A 15,457-nucleotide genomic window follows, 5' to 3' on the forward strand; every position below is an offset into this window, starting at 1 on the left:
GACTTGATGTTTTGATGCATGATGTAGTCACCAGTGCAAAGTTATCATCGGAACTACCAAGCATCACCAATCTCTCAGAAGATAGCACATCTGAATTACACTCATCGAATGCACCAAAGAAGCTTGAGTGGATCCTCACTACTTATAAAAAGAGAAGGATTGAAACCAAAGAGAGAGGAGTCGATGTAAGGAGCCATTGGCGGCATAGGCAACAAGGACAAACAACGAGAGCAAAGACAGGTTTGCGAGCAGAGGCAGAGCAAGAGAGATGAGGAACTCATCCCACGAGTCAGGTGGGCCTAGATTTCCCTGCTTGAGGCCACAACCAAATTGACCAACAAAATCCTCGAGAGAGTATACCGCATGCCTTTCTTTCTAACTTCAATTTGAACTGACAAACAAACTGCTAGGTCGGTTTTCATAACTTCAGTATAAACAGACAATAGCAAACTAGCCCTTGAATCATATTCATGTCAGCATTTTTTCCATACAACATTTGCGGTGTTAGTTTTGCAATTCATTTCTTTTAATAATAATTTTTTTAAACACTTTGCAAGCTAGTACAGACTTACTGTGTTTCAGTTTAGATCCACCTATTAGTTTAATATATTTAACAAAAACAATATGCCAGAATGAATACAGAACATTACATACTTTACATAACAATGTGCAAGAAACCAAAAGGACCTAGCTAGAGCAGAAGGTCGCGAACTCTGACTGGTCTTTTAACTGCATTTGTGTAGCCCTGCAAAAAACAGCAGGCATAATAATGTCAATGCTAGAACAAGAAGCATCTAGAGTCCCATGGTCATTTGGGTCAAAAGAACTACAGGGTGAAGGCATGAAGGTTGTCAAGAAATTTATCAGAAAAACAAAATCACACTGGAACAATTCGTAGACAAGGAATTTCCAGCAGTCATACCACTTTCAAGCACCATGTGACCGACTAGCCATACCAACAGTTCTTAGTTCATTAATTCGATATGCAAAATGGAACAAGTACTCTTAGCTACACTGTTCTAGCTTTTATGCCAACATAAAACGTAATGTGGTACTCCCTCTGTACACAAATGTAGGACGTTTTTGCAGTTTAAATTAAACTAACCGTCTTACATCTGTGTACATAGGGAATAGTTCTAAAGAAAAGGACAATGTGCCAGTTTACAATATTACTGTTTGTGTAACTTTCTGCTTAATTTAGTTCTAGGGCCATGAAGGCTTGCAGTACAGCTATGCTAATGTACTGTTGATGTTAAGAAAAAGGAGATATCTTATAACTCTACAAAATTGCCACTGTTTTCCTGCTTGTGATAATGAGCGCAAAAGGATGATTGTACATTGATCCAAGTTTAGATCACTGCAGAAATCATGGTACCATAATGAAAACACACAAACCTCATTATATTTGAAGATAAGCGGGCGCAAGTCCCTCTGAACTGTTGCTCCTTGCTGCCCAGCATCAATATGAGTCTTTGCACCCCCTGGTCTTTCTTTCCTAAAGCTGTTTTTTGTCAAGGAAAAGAGGTAGCTTCATAATCAATGCCTTGAATATGCAGTCACGTTTGAAAATAATGATAACTGATGTGTTACCTTTGAAAGAAATCAGTTGGGCGACTTGAGGGTCTCTTTGCAGGTGCAAGACCTTTACCACTCAAACTAGAGGCTGAGTGTAGCTGCATTGGAAGTGTAGATGATTTGCCCTTAGAGCTACCCTGAGAAGTATCACATGCAGTACCAGTCGCTGTTTTCTGGCATGTAGTTGTTGGAACTTCACTCCTAACTCCTTGATTAATTTGGTTCAACAATTTTCCTGCACTATCTTTGATGATTTTTTGCTTCTCTACCTGCAGAAAGCATGTGTTAACAATAACAATAGAATAGTCTCTTTTGTGTGCCCAGTGTGGCATTTCCAAACATGAAAGGCCCCTGATAACAGAAATTATAGAGAATACATATTGGATTGTAACAAAATGGAACTGCCAACTAAAGTAAAAAAGTAAAACAATTTGAACCCTAAAATATGGTGTCTAGTCCAATACTCCAATTAGAACCCTGAACTATCAAACTGTTCAATAAACCCTTTTTTCAAGAAAACACAAAAGCCCTGCGTCTCGATGCATTGATAGAAGAAAGATATGTACAGGCCCTAAGAAGAACCACACCCCAAATTTACAACGCTGCACTCCTAAGTGATAGGCAAAACTGTTCAAATTAAAACCTACACATTGTAAAACCATTCAACTTGAATCTTAGCCAGTTTTCATTAGTGGCTTTGCATTTTGGGGATTTCAGATAATGTGAAAGAACAAAAAGATGTATGGAATGCCAGGAATTTATAGCCTGCAAATTTTCATCATAAAATATGACTACCCGTAATGTGCAAAAACGTTGAGATAAATAGATTTTGTACATAAGGCACTATTTTATTTTAAATAGATTTCTGCATGCACATCAATTTCCAATTATTTCAGAAACTTTGTGAAGCCACCAGAAATAACCGTGTTGAGGTTTGGAAAGTGGCTTTATCTTCCAAGGTTCTCAAAAACCTAAAACAATTCACAGGTGTGGTGTGCGCTATTAAGTAAGAACCAGAAAATTCATCAAATTTGATCGCATGTGTTGCATTAGAAATGAAAACAAAAGATAAATAAACTCTTTATCAATTTTGCACAGGATACAAACTGTCATACTTATGAATTACGCAGGGTTATCATTTCATAGCATTTCCTACAAACATGGATTTTTTTTCATATTTTCTGGAAGCCCTGAAATACAAAAGCACTTTTCAAAACCAGTCTAGGGATCATATTAATTACTTTAGAAAGTTCAGGACTTAATACAAACTGTTTGAGAGTTTAAGGTTCAGGTAAAACCAAGCACAATTGTTCAGGGTTCAAAATGGAGCTTTTCCTAAACTAGATAATTGATACTAGAAGCTCAGCCCCCCAAAAGAAAGCAAGTAATGGATCTAGATACAAACAAAAAACCTGCTGGCATTTGGAAGTCCTCGATACGTATTTCTCTGCAGATAACTTCCTAACCCGAAGTCGTATGGTCACACCAGTTTTTCAAATAATGTAATACAAAATATGCTCTGGTCAGTTCATGCATACAGATTCAAGATAGTTTTCCAGGAAAATATGGAGACGAATGATGAGCTGGAAAAGATTTCATAGAAATAAAAAGGTCAATATTTGGTTTCTCATATCAAAGAAGTTGCAGTCAGTGAAGGAATTGTTAAGGTGGCAAGCACTAAGCAAGAAATATAGAACTTAAGGGTTTCAAACATAGAAGTTGGAACTACTGCTCACCTCGTGCACCAAGACCTGTTTCATGGCCAAAGAGAGACCAATGTGCTCGGATTGATAATCCTGACATCAACATCTTTGTCAGGTACAGTGAGAAATGAGAGAACTGTGAAAAGAAAAAGAAAAAAAAGTTGGGAAGAACCTTAAAGCTTATGATATCATTGATTGGAGGATCAAAAGAAAGTGAAGGAATATCCATAGGCACAATAGATCCATTTGCCCTTTCTTGAGGTTCAAACTTTGTGTTTTTGTATGTAACCGAGTAAGCAACCATAGTATCAACTAGCTGCACAAGTTCATTTTTTTCCCTCTCTGACATCAAATTCAATGCCACCTGATCATGCCATGTATAGTTAGAAATCTAACAGGGATGGAAATATACAAAGAAAATAAATATAAGAATTTGCAATACGATGTAAGATCCCCGTGTTCAAAACTAGTGAACTTGGATTAGCATAGGGTCCTATCAGGAACTTAGACTCCTTACTTGGTTGCTAAATTGTTGTAGGTAGACTGGCAGATGCATTAATTTCATCTTATTGTGGGTGCATCACTAGACTATAGAATGTTCTGGGGTAGGGGCATGGTGCAGATAGCTATTTTTTATCTTAGAAACCAAGGTGCATCTGAGCAGATAAATTACTGCATGCCAATGCCAATAGGGAAGTTCGAAAATCGAGCATTGGAACACGACACTAAGGTGATTGAGAACTTACAGGCCTCAGATTCAACGGCGAAAGAATATGTAAAAAGGGGGAAGCAATGTCTCCAACAAAAGATTCCACTGACAGGTGCCTTGAAATGAGCGGTGACATTCGGTTTTGCCAGGTCTTCAATGTGTCCTTCTTTTCCAAAAGCATTGTTCGGCACCTAAAACATATCCACATTAACCCGCTGATGGATAGCTATTAGCTATAGATGTGTTAAAAACTAAAAACCTTTGCAGGGCTTTCGGCCACTCAATATTTGGCTTCTCAACTTGAGCAACGATACGGCTTATAGTGATGGCAATAGGAGGTTGATATGCTGAAACAAAATGGTAAACTCTTTAAGTTAGTCCAACATTTATTAAAAATACGTAATAAACAGCCAGACACTACCTTGGAGTGACATATGCTGAGTTCGGTAAACATATTGCGTCAAATAATCAGAAACTCCAAGTACATCAAGGCATTTCACCTGCAAGGTGGTTTGGTCTACGGTAAGTAAAATATATTTACAGAGCAAGAAATTGATGAACTCTCCAAGGAGGTGCAGTGGTGAGTGTACAAGGTCCACACACCAGGCTCTGGCCTTTGGCTCTACTTTAATTTGAACTGTGGGTGCATGATAAATACGAAATTTAATACAAATTTGTGATTAGTAAGAGTTTATACCGTCTTGTGCAGCATTGGGTCATGGTAAGAGAGTTTTAAGAAGTTCTCATGAATCCCATCCATAGTAACATCATAATCACCACTGCAAATAGAACATGACATGATAAGAAAGTGAACCAAGCCCATATAGAGGAAGTGTGCAATGTACAAAACAAATTTTACCGGTTAGATATGAGTGAGAACAGAGAGCCAATGTCCTTGTCTCCGCTCACATTACAATCTGCCATTTCCGCCCGCTTGAGTTTTTTCTTTTGAAGAACCTGAGAAGCAAACTTGTTATCATTAAATGGTACAATGAGCAAATGTATTGTTATTTTTTGCAGCAATGCATGATATGGGTTGCCTTCTGAACTTATGCTTGGCACACAATTTCAGTACCAATATTGAAAGTTTGGGATTATACATTCATTGCTTGAACAATGAAGGCATCCGCAGAAAATAAAATAATTGCCGTAAGAAAACATCAGACCTGTTTCCAAACATCAAGGATGCTTTTGGACATGTCCTTCCTTCCAATGACTTGTGAATCAAACCCTGACTGCTCAATGACACAGAGCAATGAGAATTGAACTCTATATCAGTTAAATAGTAGCATCAGGCAGCAGGTGGCCATCTCAATTAGCTTACTTACAATGTTTAGTGCCTCTCTTTTCTTGTTCAGAAATTGAAGAGTGTTCAGGCATGATCGAATGTCACATTCTGCATGGAGGCTTTGCTCACTTAGTACAGTATATGAGGCCAACCAGTCATCTCATGTATAAAACAAATTTATGCATGTACTAGCAATTCTCCTTCATCCATCTCTGTATAAACTAGAGAATACCCCGCGTGTTGCTACGGGAATCGATTGCAACATATTTCAATGACTTAATTGTATGGAGCTTCTATCGTTCAATTAATAATATATGAACTAATGCTAAAAATATATATTGTATTTGATTATTGTGTAGTCAGAAAATATTTTGAATATAAGTGGCATAACGTAATGGAGGACTTTTCTTCATGCATGTTGAGTGGACCTTTGATGAGGTGGCATATGTGGTGAGGTGAAAGGTGTGCATGAAATCAACTAATAATGAAAAACTTTTTCTCATGCATGTAGTGGTGGGCCTTTGATGAGGTGTCATGTGTGCATGTTGAGATAAATAGGATAGTGGGGATCAACTTCTTATGTATATAGGATAAGTGCATAATACAAGCAAAAGTAGCACTACATATGGCAAAATAATAGGTTTCAGGTCCAAGACTAAAAGTTAAATTAAGACAACGCTTTGCAAAGAGTGAATTCGAATAAACTACGGTGAAGATCCTGAGTGCTGAAAAGCATAAAAACAGGTTCCCCAAAGTATGCCAGCATATAAAGATATTTTAGTTAAATGCATGACAAATATAGATATAGATATCAAAGTTAATTTCACAAATATAGGATATAGTTATCCAATTAATTTGAACAGACAAGCTAGGAGGATGATAGTAAACAAAGCTACTATGGCAGTTGTATAATATGTTTCAGCAGATGCTGAGCTTTGTTACACAACTAAAGTAGTTAAGGAGACATGTAGGTGCTCGGTTGGCCAAAAATCTAGTCAATTTAGCTAAATAAATATCTGTAGGAGTAAACAACTATTGGTTCATTTAAACATAGGAAGAAGACTAGAATTCCAGAAGTACAAGTATTATCACTCAAGGAGATATTGCACGTCCATTGATAGACTACAGTATCTTGGTTCTGCTATTGTTACAAAATGGGAATAGCATTATGCACCAATATTAAGCGTAGTTATGGCTTGCGTGGAGCAAAAGAAACTGTACCAGTATAATCCGCTAATGCAGAAAGAGCAATTGAACTTGTCTTGAATCCTTCCTTCTTGCATATGTACTTGAGCCTAAACAAGCAAAACTTATGAGCAAAATGTACCATACTAAAATAGAATGTGTTGAATGTGTTCGTAAGTGCCTTTACATTACCTGTTCACCACACGACTAATCGTTGGCTGCACAAAAATATGAACCCTGTAAAATTAAACCAATCCTTATAAGAAAGTTTAAACAATTTTAGGACTGCACGGAACTATAAAAAAATACGAGGAAGGAAACATTACTTGGCTACTTGGCGTAGTTTTCTCAAGGCTGGAGCATACAGGTCATTGCATATACAAATTACCTACAAACAATATCATATGAATGAATACAATGTGAAGGCATTAAAATGAAGGTGGCAGCACAGCATCGTTGCTTACAGGCCTCAGTAGTTTTGCTGTTCTATGACTTTTCCTTGAGGAAGCCTTTTGGACTTGAGTTTCTTCAGCTCCATTGCTTCTGTCCGAATCGTTGTTCTTATCAGCATTGATCTGCACCGAAAAGAGTTAATCATCCATTATCACAGAAATATGTTCAGATGCACTATGCTGCGGAGAATAGCCTATCTCGGTTCTCAACTGCACAGCAATGCAAAATATTATTCAATCAACGAAAGTAAGAATATAAGAAAACTGTTGAAATATATTGAGCAGACGATTCAATATGGTATAATAGCTAAGAGATCTCAAGCTCAAGAGCAGGCAAACGCACTATTATTAAAACAAAATAGCTGCAAGCTACATTGACCCACGTGTAAGGCCTGGTGGAGCCTACACCGGGGGGGTTGAAATATATTGGCCGTCATCCTCCATCATTTGGACTTTTGGATGAACTGGCTGGAGCATGCAATTCAATACAAATTAATGTTGAAAACTTGAAATGTTGCCAACTTACCATCTTTAGAATAACCTCCACTGCCCCTTTTCCATCACCAAGTGCTCCATCAATTTCATCAATTACCTACACATGCTAGCAGACCTTAACAGAATGTGGGGAAAGTGATTTAACAATCTGGTAGCATAAGTTAACTCACCAGACACTTAGGTTTGGAATCTGACATGATAGAGTTCATCTGAACTACATCAAGAATTTTTGGTTCAATGGATGAAGCAGAACGATCATCACTGGCATTTATCTGCGTGTATGTAATACTTAACATAAGCAATGCCCAGAATCTGTATTCATAAGCAGCTGAGTGCCCCCCGCAAAAAAAAAGGGTGCCAGCCCATAGACCAATAGCAAAAGTAGCCACCAACCATAACTAACAAGAGGCGACATTAGAAGGACTTTGGAGGAAATCTTGCTAAACAACATGTCACCATGGGCTTCAAAGGGGCGTAATAGACTAATACTTGCAGTTTTACAGTGTATAGAATATAAAAAACCTATCCAGCGGTATCCAGTTGTGACTAGATGATGCGTAACAAAACTGAAGACAATTCAGAAGGATGCAACAGATATATCAGATCCACTAATCATATAGCCACTAAAAGATGTATGCTCCTATAGGAAGTGCCTAAATATCGCTCATCAAATCAAATCACATAGAAGCTACCACACAATAAACAAGTAATATTGTTCCTATTCAGACCTCCACAACATGGTAACCACAATGTTTGGCTGCCACGTGAGCAAGTGTTGTCTTCCCAAGGCCAGCTGGACCACATAGTAGCAACACCTGCAACATCAGGAGGTTATTCAAATGCAGCAACTGCTTAGCACAGCTTGCGGTCATCTTCATAAGACACAGCACACTAGTACTAACCCACCTTCTGTTCTGGTGCGTTATCAACGGAAGGCTTTTTGTGAAAGGTGCTTTTCAAATCTTCTGAGTTGCTACCAGGTGTTTTTTGGGGCATGCTATCTTGACCCATGACATAGGCTCCCCTGCTCTTGGAAAAGAAACTTCTGCTACTTGAGTTCTTTTGAATGGTACAAGAATGTCTACGTAAGGCGGATAAAGTATCATCACTTGTACCCCGGATATGGGACCCAAACACACAGGAGTCCCATTGTTTTAACCATAGAAGTACCTGGATGAGGAACATCAAGCAAAGCAAAGATTCTTACAGATCAGCTCTACACTGATAAACACATTCTTAAGGAAATGGGATGGCTATTTACCTCCCTGTTTGTGTGCTCATCACTTAACAGCTCTGTAAAAGAGTGTGGTGCATATTTCTCCACCCAAAGTTGTTCTGTGACTATTGGAGTCAACGGACAACCCTCGACATACTGTGCCTCTGTGCTTTCCATCAAGGCCTTCATACACATTACAGAGATAGATTACTAAGATATTTATTAACTTGCTGCAGCAATCAACACTGCACTAGGTACAAGAGTCAGAATCCATTGTCAACTTGCTTAGGCGAAAGGCGGAAAAAAAGTATAATTGTCTCCCTCTGCTTAGTGCAGTTTTGCAATTAAAGTATGACGATTAGATTTTTGAACTTCAAGCTCCAAAAATATAATAAGTATGATATCCTGGACTGCACAAGTGCACATGGTAACATTTTGCTGGGAAGTTCAGAGATAAAGAAGAATTTGCACATTCTCTGTTTTGGTGCTAATTTGTGGGATTAATACCTTCCTAAGAAACCATTAGATTAAAATAAATACCATAGTGACTAGTATAAAGAAGGCCTTCAATGCTTTCATCAGGGATACGGCCATTCATGAAATCCCTAGGGTTGGGGCCCGCTTCACTTGAACTAACCGTCAAGCTTCCCCCATCCGCTCTGTTCTTGACAGGGTTTTTCTCTGCCCTGGCTGGGATGCCCTTTTCCCTCGGCTTTGTCTGCGTGCCCTGCCCATTGTGGGATCTGATCATGCTCCCCTAATCCTTGACGATGGGTCCGGTCCAATTGGTTGCCAAAGGTTTCATTTCGATGCGTCTTGGCTCTTAGTGGAGGGGTTCCCCACCATGTTGACCCGGAAGATCTCGGCATGTCTTTCATCTCTCGTCGCTCTTTTGGCCCAATGGATGATTGGCATCATGTTTCCTACTGCCTGCGCAAATTCCTCAAAGGTTGGTCTAAGAATCATTTTGCTGAGTTAAGGCGTGACAAAACGAGGCTGGGTGCCCAAATTGGCGATCTTGATATTCGTGCGGACAGTTCTGGTCTCTCTGAGGCCGAATGGCTGCTCCGCTATGGCCTAGAAAAGGCGCTCTTGGATATTCACCGCCAGGAGGAAGTTTATTGGAAACAAAGAGGCACGATTAACTGGACTCTTAAGGGTGATGCGCCCACAGCTTATTTCTTCGCCATTGCAAATGGTAGACGTCGTAGATGCCTAATCGACAGCCTTCTGATTGATGGTGTTAGGGTTTCGGACCCTTCGGTCATTCTTTGTCATGTGGTCCAATTCTTCTCTAATTTGTTAGCGGCTAAACCTGAGATGGGTTTTTCGCTTGCTCCGGGCTTCTGGCCTCCCCTTGAGCAATTGTCGAGCGTTGATAATGATCTCCTGCTTATTCCCCCCTCTGAAGAGGAAATATTCGAAACTATTCGGACCGCCAATTCTAATGCGGCTTCAGGCCCTGACGGCTTCTCCATTCCTTTCTTTCGGCATTTCTGGCCTCAGTTAAAAGGCCTTATTAAAGCAATCATCCAAGGATTTTGGCTGGGCACCGTTGACATTTCGAGGCTCAATTACGCGGTTCTCACCCTTATCCCTAAAATCAAAGGTGCTGACTTGATTTCGCAATTTCGGCCCATTGCTTTAATTAACAACTTTGCTAAGATGCCAGCTAAGGGCATGGCCACTAGGGTGTCCCCGATAGCTCATCGGGTCATTAGCCCTTTCCAATCTGCTTTCATTAAAGGGAGATTCATCTTGGATGGGGTGCTGTGCTTACATGAGATAATCCATGATCTGCGGATTAAGGGGACCAAGGCTGTGGTCCTTAAGCTTGACTTTGAGAAGGCTTACGACTCGGTGAGTTGGAATTTTCTTCGGCAAGTCCTATTGGCTAAGGGCTTTGAGGGTCTGGTGATGCACCGTTTGATGCAACTTGTTTCTGGTGGGCACACGGCGGTGGTTGTGAATGGCCAAACTAGTGATTTTTGTGCTAATGGTAGGGGACTTAGACAAGGGGACCCGGTGTCCCCTCTGCTTTTCAATTTTGTTGCTGATGCTTTATCTTGTATCCTCTCTCGGGCCGCATTGGCTGGGCATATTTCCCCGGTGAGCTCTCACCTTATCCCTCATGGCATTACTCATCTTCAGTATGCGGATGACACCATCATTATGGTAGAGCTCAATGAGACCGGTCTCACCAATTTGAAATTCCTTCTGCTTTGCTTCGAAGCTCTTTCGGGTCTTAAAATTAACTTTTCCAAGAGCGAGGTCATTGTGACTGGGGTTTCGGATTTGGAAGCGCAACGGGTGGCTCACCTTCTGAACTGTTCCCTTGGGTCTTATCCTCTCAAATATTTAGGAATTCCTATTTCCCTGTTTAAGCTCTTGGCAAAAGATTTTGCACCGGTGGTTGCTAAAGTTGGCAATAGAGTCCTCCCTTGGAGAGGACGATATAACACGCAGGCGGGCAAGGTTGCCCTTACCAACTCATGCCTCTCATCCCTCCCGATGTACCTGATGGGTTTCTACCTTCTGTCCAACGGGATTCACTCTGGTTTCGACAAGCATAGGGGTGCATTTTACTGGAACTCCGCAGACAATAAACGCAAATATAGATTGGTCAGATGGAAAATCATTTGCCGTCCTAAGGACAAGGGGGGTCTTGGCATTATTAATACGAGAGTCATGAACAATTGTCTTTTGATTAAATGGTGGTGGAAGATAATAACACTTGAGGAGCGCCCATTCTGGCTCTCGATTCTTAAAGCTAAATATTTCCCTTCCTCGAGCCCTATGTTCGCCTCTGCTTCTGGCGGGTCTCAATTTTGGCGTCAACTGGTTAAAGTTCGGCCGATTTTTCGGTCCCTTGTCAAATTTGTTGTCAAGAATGGTAAGTCCACTCGTTTTTGGGTAGACTGGTGGGTCGGGGACACCACGCTTGCGGCTGCCTTCCCGGCCTTGTTTTCTTATTGTGCTGATCCTGAGATCTCTATCTTTGAGCTCTCGGTTCAGGGTTGGGTTTTAGATTTCCGGCGATCTCTTTCCCCTGTAGAGTTGGAAGACTGGCAGCGCCTTACTGCTGGCTTCCCCCTGCTCTCGGAGGAAGAGGATTCCATGGTTTGGCCCCTCTCATCTTCAGGGCGCTTCTCTGTTAAATCGGCTTATTCTAAGCTTATCTCTGGTGGCCGCTCGTTGAAGTTTAAGGATATTTGGTCTGCCCGAATCCCCCCTAAAATTAAAATCTTTCTCTGGCAAGCTGTTCGCCGTAAGCTGCCGGCGGCCGATCAAATTAAGAAGAGGAACGGGCCGGGCACTGATAGGTGTGTGCTATGTGGGGCACTTGAGAACACTGATCATATTTTCTTCCACTGCTCCTTAGCCAAATTCATGTGGTGTTGCATCAGACTTTGGCTTCATGTTAACTGGACTCCCTCCTCCTTTGAGGACCTGAGGCAATATACTAACTCCTTATCAGGGCAGTCCAAGAGGGTCTTCTTAGTGGGCTGGGCTGCGATCGGGTGGTCGCTGTGGATTATTAGGAACAAGTTCACGATTGAACGCATTTTTCCGGCTAACCCTGTCAGCTGCTTATTTAAAGCCAATGTCTTTTTGCAGCAGTGGAGATTATTGACTAAGGAAGGGGACCTTCAGGCTTTCGACGACATGTCATCCAAAATGAAATCTACGGCGTCTTCCCTTCTTCAGCGTACTTCGAGGGCGGCTTCCTAATTTCACTGCCGGTGTTTTTGGTGATTTGCTGGCCTGCGTGCCACGTTAGGCTGGAGGCCTTGTAATGCTACTTATGTTCCCTGGCCGTTAAACTTGTTCTGGGTGTTGGTTCTGCTGGTGTAACTCTGCCTGGTGGCTTTATTTATAAAGTCGGGCTCTTGCCTTTTCTCTAAAAATAGTGACTAGTGGGCACCTATTCCTATGTTGCCCAACTACCATTTAGTTCACTGCTTGCTTATCATAGCCACTGCTTACTTGGCCAGACTATAATGATGCAGGAAAACAATCCGGTTGTGTATCTATTTACTCCCTCCGTTCGGAATTACTTGTCGCAGAAATGGATGTATCTAGACGTATTTTAGTTCTAGATACATCCATTTCCGAGACAAGTAATTCCGAACGGAGGGAGTATACATGCTAATGATCTGCACATATATCTCACATGTGTACCTTTGCTATAGCCTCTTGCTCCGCTTGCATTGTCAACGAATGAAATGATTCTGAGAGGAGCCCTGCAGAAGAGCAAACAACAGCAAGTAAAACAAGACGAATCTTCGTTCTAGGGAGAAATGATTAAGAGCGTGAAATCGAAGTACACTACTTAGTAACTAACCATCGTGGTTGGAAATTGAAGTCCTTCGCCTAGTTCCCTCAATTACTTCGCTAACCAATTTCTCCGTCGCAAGCTTGGCATAAACTCTTTCTCCGTTGGGCGCTGTGACGGGCATAGAGTCCCCCTGGATCTCCGACGCGAACCGCGACACAATCTTCTCGGCAACGGCTTCGGCGGCGGGAGGGGGCGAGTACCGCAGCCAGTCTTCGTCCACCGAATCCACCCGATCGACATTCCTCCTCTTGCTCCTCTCCTCCTCCTGCTCCGGCGGAGGCGGAGGGGGAGGCCGCTTCAGATTGGCTTCCGACACCTCGTCTTCGTACAGATTTGGTCGGTTCAATCAGCAGTCGAGACAATCGAGCCCTAGATTCGTAGTCTATCGAGATGGAGAGTGACGCGTACCTGCGGGCTTTGCGGGGGAGGTGGCCGTCTCCTGCGGGGGGGCGTGCGGTTTGCACGCGTCGCCGGCGGCCGGGAGGAAGCCCTCGTCGGGGTCGTCGAAGTAGGCGTACTCCTCTTCTTCCGGGAGGAGGCCGTTGCTCTCCATCCACTCGAGCTCCTCCGGATCTGGCATCTCCATGTCGGCCGCCATCTCCGTCGCCGACGCTGCGCAGCGGAATTCCCAAGCGGCGGCTAAAAGCGAATGACCTCGATGGCGGGAAATGGCGGGGGAAATGAGAGTGGGGCTAGGGCGTTGCCGCCCCTTTTCCGGCGAGTGGGGTTTTGTGTTTTGTGGTGACAGTCAGAGCTGGCCAAACGGGCCGGCCGTGCTAATCGTGCCTGGGACGGCACGGCCCTACATTTATAGACGGGCCGTGTGCCTCGCTCCTCGGCCCAGGCACGGCACAGTTAATAAACGAGCCGATCTGTGGCATGTTCTTTTTTTTTTATGCAGAGAAAAAACTACAGTTTGCCCAATACTACAGTATTAAAAACACAGTTGTTAGGGACAACCAAACAACTCATTGTAAATAAAAATTATGGTAATCTCAAAAACTGTAGTATTCTCAAAATACTTAGAAAATACTTTGCTATCAAAGAGGGCCTTAGCACGCTCGGCCGCATGTTTTTCAGGTTGGTTCGCTGTCTTTTAAGCCTATTGGGTTGTATTTTAGATCACTAGCAAGCATGTCCGTGTATTGTATCGGGAGAAAAAAAATATGACATGACCCTAAGCCATTTGTTCACGTTCAAATTGCCTTGTGGGTGTTGAATTATAGATAGCAGGCATTTTTTAAACATCAATTTATCAATAACTTGTGGTATAGAATTTTTGTTTGGAAACTATAGGTAAAAAAGTGATATCTATAATTCGGTGGTCACAAGTTGATAACCTAGAATTATGAAAATCATAGAACCAAACATGAAAAGAATGATAATCTTGGGTAATCACTGTATGCAAAATGTTTACTTCAGCAGCTATGCTGCCCTTATTGTATATCCCAATGCACTAGTGCATGAGGGCAAGTGAATGTTTGAGGCCACTTAAAGATCTTATGCATCAAAATATCATAACCCTACCATTTGCTTCCCTGGTATTCAAAACATGAGTTACAACAGGACATCTTTGCTAAAAACAAAGCCGAAATAGGGAGATGTATCTATAATAATTAACATACATTAGAAACCTCTAATGGAGCTCCCTCACCTTGCCCTTCCCCTTATCATGTGTATAGAGCAGATCCATTTAATATCAGAATTTAATTTACCTGACGGCGTGGCTTATACTCCGCTACTTCAGAAAGGCATGTCGATGCATCACGCGATTATGCCTCCGATGATCGGCCATGTCGATGTATCTTCTTGCATTATATCAATGCAATTTTGACCCGTTGAAATGTGAAGAAAGGATATAGTAGTCTATAGATCAGACATCTGCGCAGATTTGTAATTCTAAAAACATAGAGAATTTTGTTGTGGTCACACAGTTGTTTAATTAAAAACATAGATCACATGTTTCGGTGGATTTATTATAGAGAAATCTTTCTATTTCAGATCCATTTAATTGAACATTTTGCGGGTGTTTGAAAGCACAAATGCTCCCTGAGTGATTTTGGTAATTAATGTCAACATATTTCTTGTTGGACTAATAGTTTTATCTATTGTATTTCAGACAAGTTCAACAATGGCGTGGTAAGGACAAGATGATGTGGAACCCCTTAAAAATGCTAAGGACAAAGATTGGCCAAAGCTCAAGACTCTTCATCTTTATTTTAGTGATCCAAGATCACATTGAGTCTATAGGAAAGCCAATACTATTAAAAGGGGATGAGGTGATGCTTAATGGCTTACTTGCTCAAGTGCTTAGTTATATTGCTCCAAAACCCTCAGCCACTTTCTCCATCAAATATGTCCAAACCCAAAACTCCAACTCGGCCCCACCGATTCTTTCTATCCGGAGCGACCGAGTTCATATGACACAGCCACTGCCAGAAACCCTAATAGTTCGGTCTCATCGATACGGATATCGGTCTCAACGAGATGGCCTT

At 41.7% G+C, this 15,457-nt stretch overlaps 1 protein-coding gene across 1 annotated transcript; it reads right to left on the reverse strand.

The window, feature by feature from the left end:
* Positions 1-502: 502 nt before the first annotated feature.
* Positions 503-13,659, reverse strand: LOC119285204 (chromosome transmission fidelity protein 18 homolog). Its single transcript, XM_037564437.1, has 24 exons — positions 13,371-13,659; positions 12,969-13,283; positions 12,806-12,867; positions 8,669-8,806; positions 8,314-8,577; positions 8,136-8,222; positions 7,578-7,679; positions 7,439-7,504; positions 6,925-7,035; positions 6,787-6,848; positions 6,653-6,697; positions 6,497-6,570; positions 5,316-5,383; positions 5,154-5,222; positions 4,847-4,944; positions 4,685-4,766; positions 4,409-4,487; positions 4,247-4,334; positions 4,025-4,178; positions 3,451-3,642; positions 3,312-3,371; positions 1,591-1,844; positions 1,396-1,501; positions 503-745 (listed from the first exon to the last, which is right to left on the reverse strand). Exons 1-24 carry the CDS (start codon positions 13,558-13,560, stop codon positions 692-694), a joined length of 2,820 nt encoding a protein of 939 aa, XP_037420334.1. The 5' UTR covers positions 13,561-13,659; the 3' UTR covers positions 503-691.
* Between the last annotated feature and the right edge of the window lie 1,798 nt (positions 13,660-15,457).

This window comes from Triticum dicoccoides, chromosome 4A, assembly GCF_002162155.2.
Source record: "Triticum dicoccoides isolate Atlit2015 ecotype Zavitan chromosome 4A, WEW_v2.0, whole genome shotgun sequence".
Taxonomy (NCBI): Eukaryota; Viridiplantae; Streptophyta; class Magnoliopsida; order Poales; family Poaceae; genus Triticum; species Triticum dicoccoides.